Here is a 12,081-nt window from a genome sequence, read left to right on the forward strand (position 1 = left end):
GAAGACAGCTACTTGGCCACCTGGCTGAAAGAAATCCATATTTGTACCCATTCTAAAAAAAAGGTGGCCCAATTTGTAGAACAATATCATTAATATCACACGCAAGTAAAATTTTGCTGAACATTATCCAACAATGGTTGCATCAGTACATTGACAGGGAGTTGCCAGAGGTTCCAGCCAGATTCAGAAGAGGACACAGAACAAGGCATGCCACTGCTGATGTCAGATGGATCTTAGCTGAAAGCAGAGAACTCCAGAAAGACGCTTCCTGTGTTTATTGACTATGCTAAGACATTTGATTGTATGGTCTATAATAACCAATGGATAGTGTTTAGAAGAATGGGAATGCAAGCAGACTATATTATGTGCGTGTGGAACCTGTACGTGTGCCAACAGACAGTAGTACAGATAGAACGAGGAAACACTGCATGGTTTAAAATCAGGAAAAGTTTGTGTCAGTTACATTCTCTCACCATACTTATTCAATCTGTACACTAACGAAACCAGAGAAGCTGAATTATATGTAGAAGAATTCAGCATCAAGATTAGAGGAAGGTTTCTCAGCAACCTTTGATGTTCACATGCCACACCCATCTGTGCTGCAAGCGAGGAGGACTTGAAGCACTTGCGGATGGAAAGCAAGGACTGCAGCTCTCAGTGTGGATTGTGACTCGATGCAAAGACCCAGATCCTGACATCTAGACCAGTTAGTAGCCTCATGATAAATGGAGAAAGCATTTAGCTGTTAAAGACTTTGTCGTGCTTGGATCCACAATCAATGCTTATGGAAGCAGCAGGCAAAAGATCAAGTGATGTATTGCATTGGGTAGGATCTATTTTAAGTATGGAAAAGCAAGGATGTTTCTTTGTGACCTAAGCATGGTATTTTCTGTTGCCTCATGTACATGTGAAAGTTGGATATTGTATAAGGAAGACTGAAGTAGAATCGATGCATTTGAATTATGGTGCTGGCTAAGAATCTTCAAAGTTACCATTGATGCCCAAAGAACAAACAAATCTGTCTGGGAAGAAGTACAGCCAGTATGCTCCTTAAAGGCAAGGGCGGTGAGACTTCATGTTACATACTTTGGACATGTTGGCAAGAGAGACTGACCTCTAGAGAAGGATCCCATGCATGGTAAAGGAGCGGGACATCGGAAAAGAGGAAGACCTTTGACATGATGGATTGAGCCAGTGGCAGCATCAGTGGTCTCAAACACTGGTGAGGATGGCACCTGATTGGGAATGTGTCCATAGGGTTGCTTTGAGTCCGAACCTACTTGACAGCCCCTAATAGCAACAACAAATCCCCTCATTAACATAACCCATAGAGCCAACTCTTTTCCTAATAGGATTTTAACCATAGGCATAGAAGTTGGGGTTTATAACGTGTTTCCGGGCAACATAATCCAACCCGTCATAATTAGAGAGTGGATAACGAGGCACCTATTAATGCCACACTTCTTTTCCTCTTTCCTTCATTTCCCAACTTGCTCTTCTTAGCTGCTGCTATCGTGCCATTCAGCCCATTCAGCGCCTGTTTCTTTCCTTACTCCCTAGGTATCTCTATGAAGTTGCCAGAAGGAACCCCTTCGTTTTCGTCACTACACTGCTAAGTGTTGCTGCTCGTTTTGAAGCTGTGGCGAAAACATGCTGTGAAGAAGAAGGCAAAGCCAGCTGCTTTCAAACAAGGGTGGCTATTGTGTTCATTTGGTGAAAGGATACTAATCTCCGACACAACACAGCCTCACTCAATTCTGAGTTTTTCATGATTGAGGACATTCTCTTTCCACTTCCACTACTTTTCAATCCCTTGCTGATCTAAATGTTCTCAAGCCCTGTGAAATTCAAATCTCTCTGTCCAGGGTCTCCCTTCTGGTCTGCAGGGTTCCTGGTGGCACTGTTGGTTAAGCATTCAAAGGCTAGCTGACAAGTTGGTGGTGCAAAGTCACCAGCTACTCCTAGGAGAAAGTAGAGATTTTCTGCCCCTGTAAAGATACAGCCACAGCTACTCTTTATAGGGTGGCTCTGAGGAGCCCTGCTGGTGTAGCAGTCACACACTGGGCAGTGATCCGCATGGTCTGCAGTTCGAAACCACCAGCAGCTCCTCAGGTAGAAAGACTGGCCTTTCTACTCCCATAAACAGCTACAGTCTCAGAAACCCAGAGTGGGTCAGTATGGGTCAACATTGACTGGTGGCAGTGATTTTTTTTTTAATGAGTCAATACGAGGCAGTCAAAGAGAGGAAGGCCTTGGACAGGATGGACGGACACAGTGGCTGTATCGATAGGCTCAAACTTAAGAACACTTGAGGATGGCACAGGACTGAGCAGTGTTCGGCTCTGTTGTACCCGGGTCGCTATGAGTCAGCTGACTTGACAGCACCTGACAGCGGCAACATGAGTCAGTGTCCACTCAGTAGCACTGGTTGGGTCCTTCTGCTGGTTTCTTCCTTGCAAATTGGAAGATAACCCAGGGAGCGACTAGCTGGGAAAAAGATGGTGATCTTACCTTGTAGTCTAGAGAGTACTCTTTGGCTACTCATAAAAGCAAATCTCCTAGAGCAGTGGTTCTCCACCTTCCTAACGCTGTGACCCTTCTATACAGTTCCTCATGTGGTGACCCCCAGCCATAAAATTACGGTACTTTCGTTGCCACTTCTACTTCATAACTGTAATTTTGTTACTGTTATGTAATGTAAATATCTGATATGCAGGTTGTATTTCATTGTTGCAAATTGAACATATTAAAGCATAGCGATGAATCATAAAAACAATATGCAATTATATATTGTGAAATATTTATTTCTAATGACAAATAAATGAAATTTTGTCTAGAAGCATGGTGTAGCATGGGTAACAGTCTTCACACTGGGTATTCGTACGTGGGCATATCTGCATGCTGGCGGGCCCGCCTGGAGACTAATAGAGGAGCAGTGTCTTGGTTCCTAAGACCATTGGAAATCTGTGTTTTCTGATGGTCTTCGGCAACCCTTGTGAAAGGGTCGTTTGACCCCCAAAGGGGTTGCCACCCACAGGTTGTCCTAGAGGATATCTCAGACAATGTCTTGGTAGAAGAGCCCCATGAGATAAGTACCATGTACTTTCCCACCAATCATAACTGACTCATTAGGAATACTGTCCCACTCTGTATAATGTGCCAAAAATTCATTATTTTTTATGATATATGAATTTAGTAAGATGAATCTCATCAGTTTTCTTTTTCTGAACAAATATCTGGATAATTAGACATATAGTTTTTTTGGTCCAAATCATTTCATGAGGACATAATGCAGACATCATACTAGTCAATATTTCAGTCATATCAAGCTGTGTTGTATAATCGCTACCCCAATAGTTTTCAAAACATGTCCTTCTTTCTTGTACTCCTTGGTATCGGCTCCCTATTACCTCCTCCCTCTCCTGTGGTTCCCCTCAGGAACCCTTATTTTACTGTCTCCATAGATTCACCCATCCTGGGTTTCATATACCAAAAAATATAAGAAAGATACATAATAGAGAGTCAAGAATGCTACCAAGAATAACAAAGTATGGCATAGAGAAGCCCCAATTTGGGGGAACAAACATAAAAACACAGAAAATATTGAAAACCAGATCCAACTCAAAATGTTTCCAAAGAGAGATGAAATAATGAGGTTTTAACCAGTCAAGTCAGATTTATCATTTTAATCCACTATAATCGTCTCTCCAATATTCTTTGCCTGATAATCGGGTTATTCCCATCCATCACTTATGATTAGAGGGGAATCTGAGGAGTCCTATTCCCAATGTAGATCCTGGAAATGTATCTTGGATTCCCACTGTTATCCAGAGCCTTCGACAAACCAAAATTTCACCATTTAAGCTCTGATACTAGTCCTTCCCTCAGAGTTGGATTGTGTCTTTCCCAAATAAGCCAATAGGGTTTTGCTCTTGTTTCAATGGAATTTTTCCTTTTCTTCAGGCATCACCTGTAATACAGTATTTAAAAGAAAATTCTGCTTTTGAAAAAACTCTCTGTGGGGCATCAATGAGATTTGGACCAAGAATCATAACCCTTATGTGAGTTTTATAATCTATATTTTGCCCCTATTTATACTTTCTTGTTTGTGTATCATTTTGGTTTAATGGTTGATTACTTTTTATGTATACTCTTTCCAGTCCTCAGGGGTTTTGAGGTTGGTCTTATTTTATGTTACCACCTCAGACCAATAATTACATCTGGATGAAAATTAGCCTCAAAGATAAAAGGGTCTACTCCTGGAATATTTATATTATATAATTCTTGGTTAATTGGTAATCTTAACAGACCCAGGAATTCCCAACCAGGGTTCTAAGATTCCCAACTGCTTCACACATAACGCATCGATCCTTTCTGTCTGCAAAGACTAGACGTCAACCTCATTAAGAGATATGTTATCTCTACTGTTAACAACCTGTTCAGCTCAAAATTTGCTAGAATGATGTATTAACATTTTGAGACTTCAAACAGATCAACAAAAGCCAGTCCTGTGATAGCTTAATTATGCCTGAATATGGGCTGAAAGCAGGAAGCAGTGATCCTCACACCTTTTTTTTTTTTTTTTTGCCACAAATCATATGGAAAAGAGCACACCTCGATTCTAACCCAGGACACTGAGTGTTCATAACATCAGCATAGGATTTCAAATGCAACCTTGAAAGCCATGTCCCAGACAAAGATGATTGGGTCAAAGGAGCAGCTGTGCAAAACCAAGAGACCAGTGCTTTTTGCAGCCAATTGTACTGTCTTAGCAGAGATCTCTAGCTTGTCATATTTTTTTAAAAATCATTTTATTGGGGGCTCATACAATTCTTATCGCAATCTATGCATCCATCCACTGTGTCAAGCACTTTTGTACATTTGTACATTTTGTACATTTGTTGCCAACATCATTCTCAAAACATTTGCTTTCTGCTTGCGCCCTTGCTATCAGTTCCTCATTTTTTGCCCCTCCCTTCCCGCTCCCCCTCCCTCATGAACCCTTCCAAATTAATAAATTATTATTATTTTGTCATATGCTACACTGTCCGACATCTCCCCTTGCCCACTTCTCTGTTGTCCATCCCCCAGGCAGGTTATATGTAGATTCTTGTAATTGGTTCCCTCTTTCCACCCCACATTCCCTCCACACTCCAGGTATCGTCACTCTCACCACTGGTCCTGAAAGGGTCATGTTTCCTGGATTCCCTGTGTTTCCAGTTGCTCTCTGTACCAATGTACATCCTCTGGTCTAGCCAGATTTTTAAGGTAGAATTGGCATCATGATAGTGGGGGCGAGGAAACATTTAAGAACTAAAGGAAAGTTATATGTTCCATCATTGCTACCATGCACCCTGACTGGCTCATCTCCTCCCCACAATCCTTCAGTAAGGGGGTGTCCAGTTACCTATGTGAGTCTCCATTCTGCACTCATTCTCATTTACAATGATATGTTTTTTTGTTCTTTGATGCTTGATACCTGATCCCTTCGACACCTTGTGGTCACACAGGCTGGTGTGTTCTTCCATGTGGGCTTTGTTACTTTTGAGCTAGATGGCTGCTTATTTATTTTCAAGACTTTAAGACCCCAGACACTCTAGCTTTTGGTAGCCAGGAACCATCAACTTTCTTCACCACATTTGCTTATGCATACCTTTGTCTTCAGTGATCATATCAGGAAGGTGGGCACCCACTGACATGATTTTTTGTTCTTTGATGCCTGCTACCTGGTCCCTTCTACACCTTGTGGTCATACAGGCTGGTGTGCTTCTTCCATGTGGGTTTTGCTGCTTCTCAGCTAGATGGCTGCCTGTTTACCTTCAAGCCTCTAAGACCCCAGACACTATATCTTTTGATAGCCAGGCACCATCAGCTTCTTCACCACATTTGCTTATGCACCCGTTTGTCTCCAGCGATCCTGTTGGGTAAGTGTGCATCCTGCCATACTTCTTGTTCAGACTCTTCTAGCGGTTTACTATTCTCTTTGCAGAAACTCTGCTATAATTGGCCAAAAATTCCCCAAGACTGAATGTAAGGTACTTGCCTCTACTGTGAAACACATTTCTTCCATGGAAGGAGGATGTTGTGAAGGGGATGCAGTGAGCTGTATCCATACCAGGGTAAATATTCTGGAAAAACAAGTAAAACTGGTGATGGAAGGAAGCCTTTTAAATATTTCTGTAGTTTTAATTCTGCGGTTCCCTTGATGTGTGGCTACTATGCTTCAAAGGGGTTAGAATGCTAATTAATTGTCAAATAAACTTCTAAAAATGGGTTTTAAAAAGATTATTCAGTATATAATATTTTATATAACAAAATGTTATTAAAATAGACTTTGGGGATTTAGAATGCCGAAAATCCATGCAGGGCACATTGAAGTGTTTTTGTTTGTTATTGCTTTTAACATAGCAGATGCTAGAAATTAATAGAAATGGTCAGAGACTGCCTTTTTAACTATTTCATTTTTTTAAATTTAAATTTTTTAACTATTTTATTTTCAAGAGCTACTTTTTAGATCTTCCTCAGGCTACTTAAAAGCAATGATTTCTATCTACATGCATATATTAATTACAAATAATGTTTATTTTTGAAATGGTTTCTACATGGGAATTTTCTTATTTTTCTACAGCTGCAATAATAATGTGTGCTATAATGTTTATTGTTTATGAACAACTACAAGTGGATGCCTCTGTAGGGCTACAACACATATTTTGGGGGGGCATAATTCAACCCATAACTTTCACTTAATGGAAAATACTTTGGCTTATTTTAAATTGTCCATACACTCATATACAATACCACTTTATTAGAAATAGCTTTACTTTTTTCTTAGTTGAAATTTGGCTTCATTTTAGGGACTTTTAACCTAGTTTGACTGCTTTTGACCCACAGTGAAAATAGAATGTTCATTAAATAACTTGAATTTAAGGAGATTGAAGCATGTCCACTCCATTTTATACTTTCCTGCATCCTGATTAAAGCAATCACACATTTTTTCACTTAAAAAATTATTTATGAGGTTGTGGGTTTTACAGTATTAAGTATATTATACATGAGATATAACTAAAGATTTTGTGTGAAATTTAAAATGGAGACAAAGGGGTCATAATATGCCCCAAATGAATGCCACCCTGGAGAAATAGAAGGGACTGCATTGTAGTTCATTCAAACCAGAAAGAAATTCCCACAGAGTAAGAGTTATGTTGTCTAGAGCATGGCTTGGCGCACTGAAGCTTGAAAGTCATATGCGGTTCTTTGGGTACATATATGTGGCTTTGAAATACAATGGAAAAATAAAAAAGGATATTATTCAGTTAGTGGTGATTTCATTTGTTTGTGAAGATATATTTATGGCTCTCAAATAATTTTTAAATTGTTGTGAGGGACAGGATTGGCTCTTCCATCTCAAAAGTTTGCCAACACCTACTTTAGAGCAATGAGGGTCTTTGGGCAGATATGCAAGGATTTGCAGAGATCACCTCTGGTTATGTGTGATTTATCGAGACACAGCCTTTATCATTTACTCCTTGTCACCATTCCTCACCCTTAAGTTCATCACCGAGGTAGAAGGCGATACTAGCCAGGAAGAGTAGCTTAAGGAAAGCCAAGGAGAGCTGACATAACCTGGGGTCTTGATGGAACTCAGCATGGTTCAACTGCGGCTGGAGCAGAGAGGAAGATGAGTGTTGGAGAGAGGTCAGTTTGGGGACAGGACCAGGGCCTGATAAAATTCTTAAAAAGCTATCCAAATAATTTGTTATTTCATCTTCCTTGGGTGGCACAAGTTTATGTGAAAGCTCTAATGGGGTGATGACTAGAGATAGAGGGAATAATGTTTTCTATTTTGTACATTATTTATACTTTGAAAAATTCCAAAGACGTAATATTCATAAAAAGATACAGTTATAGGAATAGCTTCTTATGTTTGTGAATTTTTCATCGAGTTCTTTGATTTTGAGGTGAATTTCTTTACCATTCTTTCATTCACTCACCAAATATTTACTGTTCACTCCGTGCTCAGTGTGCAGCTCCAATCCGTAAGTGGAAATCTAGAATGAGGCGTGCTTGTCTTTGGTGGGTCCCACAGAAAGCACAGTCTTACTTTTACGGGAAATAAACATATTTAGAATATAAGATGTGGCTATTTCAAAGCAGATAAAGCATTTATTTTATTTTATTTTTCCCAAGAGAAAAGCTTGTAGTTAGTTCAGGGATCGTTTGCTGGCCCTTAGGAGCGTTTTCCAGTCCAGTCTGTTGGGGCACCATGCTCTGGCCCCAAAGTCCACTTTCAGCATTCCCTGGGGACCTTGCCACTCCATTCTCTTGCTGTTCCACTGCACTCCCCCAGTGCTTTGCCTCGGTGTGGTGGGATCAGGTCAGGTGCAATTCCCACACTGTGTCTCCGGTGCTGTCCCCTGTATCGCCCTTAGTCACTGATTGGCATCATTTCTCATAGTGGGGCCAGCCATGTTGTTCTCTCTGTGGACTGGCTGCTCTACTCAGGAACATCATCCTCACGGCCTGGTGGGCCAGGCTGTGCTCCACTCTCTCCTCCTGCCCCTTCATCTTCTCCCGTGTGCTCTGATCAGTTATGTCCATCTCCCAGAGCTGCAGAGTCAATGTCGTCCTTTGGAACAAATTCTTTTCGGGGAAGGAGCAGGAATCCACTTAATTTATGGTGCTGGGGCCAGCCTCCCAGACCTCTCCACTGGTTCCCTACTCCACGCCGGGATATTGCATTCAGCAGATAAAGCATTTATAAAAACAATATTTAATTAACAATGAGGTAAAATCTATACTAGATCCAAATTGTCATAATGATGTCATCTAACATCTTCATAAATAAAGTTTGCAGTCACTTGAAACTTTATGTGTATTAAAAGAATAAAAATATACATCAGTGTTGCCTATCAAATGAGTTGTGACATTATTTCAGATGTTATACTTAAGATTGTTTTTGTATATAGCCATCTAATCGTGAAAGAAACCCAGCTTTGAGAGACTTACATGAATAAAGCTATTTTTCATTCTTATATTGAACAGAGCATGGCTGTAAACCATATTTGTACAAACCAAGATTCCATCTCCACCAAAGTCAAAGAGTGCTGCGAAAAGCCAATATTGGAGCGGGGTGACTGCATAATGTACTTGGGGAGAGATGAGAAGCCAAAGGACTTATCTCCACGAGAAGCTAAGTTTACCGACAGCGAAGATGTATGTCAACACCGAGATGCTGACCCAGAGAACTTCATGATTGAGTAATGTGCTCTATGTTGATATTTATTAGATAAACAGAAACAAACTTAATAAATTTGGCCAATTTTAGTTAATATATCTAGAAAGAATGCGAAACTTTTCAAATTGTTAGACGTATATGTTTAAAAATGACTACAGATTATAGCATTTTAGACATTGGTAGTGCAGTTAAATAAGGGTGGGATTGCTAACTGCAAAGTTGGTGGTTCAAATCCATCAACTACTCTATGGGAGAAAGGGGAGGCTTTCTACTCTAGAAATCCTTTTCTGTTAAGATTGACAGCCTTGGAAACCCTCATGGGGTAATTATGAGTTGGAACTGACTGGATGGGTTTATATAATTTTCAGAAAAGATGGTTGTGTTCTTATAGCGACAACTAACATGCATTGCGTACTTGCTATGTGCCCTGCAAAGGGGTAAGTACTTTATGTGGACTATCTACTTAAATTGCCCAACAATCATGCACAACATCTCCCAGATGAGCAGACTGAGTTGTGAAGAAGTATGTGACTCATTTAAGGTCCACAGCAAAAACCCGGCAGAGTACAGACTGACCCTAACAGGCCTGGACCAAGAGGTTGCAGGATCACACACCATGCTGTCCGACCGGGGCATGGAGTCACAGTGACTGGGTTCCAGCCCTGATTAATTGGCTCACTAGGGCAAACTATCCCTCTCTGTGCTTTCATTCAGCACATACCGACATCCACTTAATAATGCCCATTCATTAGGGAATGAGACATATTCCAAATACTTCATTATGCTAGAATTTTTATCCCCGAGAAGATTTCATTTATTTTGAATGCAATGTAGGAAGAGATCGACTTTTCAATAGGCTAAGTGCAAACATGACTCCTTTAGTTCGAGCAGCATTATGTGCTTGATATTGTGGGCACAGAAGAATGCGTGCTCGACGGTACCAGGGGCCCCCGAAAGGCTTGAGAGGGGAGATAGTAATGGTGTAAATGTGTAATTAAGACAGACTGGCAGAATAGTGACAGAAGCAGAAGACTTCTTGCTGTGTAAGTGGTAGTAATCACTTACGCAAACTAAATAATAAGATGTCATGAGGGATTTTTTACTGAAGAATAAGGAAGAACAGAGTCTAGTTTGCTTTGCTATCAATGTTATTTGAAAGAAATCCCACTTTGGGGCTCAGTTGACAGTGTGAAAAATTTTCACACTGAGTGGAAGTCCGGATTCCGAGGCAGGTTTTGTGGGAAGGACAATGTTGGGTCTGAGCATGTTGCCACGGAGGTGTCCATAAAGCCCGTGTGTCACTGGTAATATGCAGTGTGGGCTGAAACTCCATAAGGCAGTCTGGATTAAAGAGATGCATTATAATAACAACGGCTAATGCCTGTTCCATAGTTCTGAATTTTCAGTGTTTCTTGGTCTACCAACAAATTTAATTCCCAAACATTCCTCTGAGTTTCATTAATCTTTATTATCTTCATTTTGCAAGTGGTAAAGAACACTTTTAGCAGGTGAAGCACAAAGTAAAGTAAGTTGATGCAAAGCCTCCCAGTTAATATAAGATGGCTTCCCAAAGTTCATGTAGTAAAGCTAAGACTCAAATGCAAAGCTGTCTGCCTCCAGAGCCCTGTTCTTGTGCTTTACTATGTCTCAGGAGTCACAAATATTAAATCAAATTAAGCTCAACAAGATGGTAGACGGAAAGCACTTCACTTGTAGGCTCAGTGAATGGAAGTGATTTTGTCATCTTCTTCATTTTTGGAGCCTAGAGAGTTGGTAAATGTTGAAGTCACTGGACAGAAGAATAGAGAGCGACAAGGAGCATTTTGACTTAGAGGCAGAGTTTCAAGCTGCAGTCTTTCTGCCTGTGACCCTGTGAACCACGATCTTAGTGGATCCCCAACCGAGGGAAGAGAAATGCTACGGAGAAGACAGATGGAGAAACTGGAGAGACAGTGCTAGCTAAACAAAGATTCATCAAGAGGACAATGGCCAAAAGAAAAAAAGGGGGGGGGGGGTTGAAAGAGTGTCCTAGAATTCTACTTTCATAAGGTCTTATTTTAACAAAACATGACAGATCATCTAAAAATGTCTTGGTTGCAAAATTAGGATTCATTTATGAGGAAGGTTATAAAATAGCACAGGTTAGGTGCATAGGGGGGAGATGCCTGTCTTTGGAGAAGGGGCTCAAGTTGGTGTAAAAAAGAATAGCGTAAATATTTCAAAATTTCTAACAGGGTGCTGACGTAGTGTGAAACTTAGTTTTTCTTCCCTAGAAAATAGTACAAATCCTGAAGAATAAGAGAAACTCAATGATGTCATGAAACTTGTAGTGCTACAACTGAATACCCCATCTGGGTGGTTTTCATGAAGAGAAATTTAGTTCCTATGAGACTTGAGTTCTGAGCTTAGAGGATTTCTCTCTTTGTGAACTCTGGAGGAGGACCCCTGGCTCTTCTGAGTTTCTACTCCTGGGAAGTCTGCCTGTGGCATGGCATCTCTCTTCCTCTATCTCTACTTCTCTTGCTTACTTGTTTAACCCTTTTTGCATCTTAAAAGATATTGAATTGAGATAAACCCTGCTGCCATAACAAATACAACCTTTCCCCAGTGGGATTAGAACCACAGACACCCAGGTTAGGATTTACATGTATCTTTTTTGTGGGGGGTGGTGGTGTGTATGTGCTAGGGGACACACACAATTCAACCCATAAGATATGACAAAGTGTTTACAAAGACCAGGAAGTGACTCTTTATTTTTTATGTCTAAAGCTTGATCTAGGGTCTACCACCTATAAGTTGCCATGCTGACTTTGACTCCTAACAAGGTGCACATGTCAGAGTACAAC

The 12,081-nt window shown here is 40.6% G+C and overlaps 1 protein-coding gene across 1 annotated transcript in view; it reads left to right on the forward strand.

Moving 5' to 3' along the window:
- Positions 1–12,081, forward strand: part of AFM (afamin) — a 37,461-nt gene that overhangs the window by 5,165 nt on the left and 20,215 nt on the right. Inside the window, exons 5-8 of the mRNA XM_075543560.1 lie at positions 1,561–1,693; positions 3,964–4,061; positions 5,990–6,119; positions 9,043–9,257. Coding sequence (XP_075399675.1) covers positions 1,561–1,693; positions 3,964–4,061; positions 5,990–6,119; positions 9,043–9,257 — 576 coding nt within the window. The remainder of the gene's footprint in view (positions 1–1,560; positions 1,694–3,963; positions 4,062–5,989; positions 6,120–9,042; positions 9,258–12,081) is intronic.

The sequence above is a fragment of the Tenrec ecaudatus genome, chromosome 3, assembly GCF_050624435.1.
Source record: "Tenrec ecaudatus isolate mTenEca1 chromosome 3, mTenEca1.hap1, whole genome shotgun sequence".
Taxonomy (NCBI): domain Eukaryota; kingdom Metazoa; phylum Chordata; class Mammalia; order Afrosoricida; family Tenrecidae; genus Tenrec; species Tenrec ecaudatus.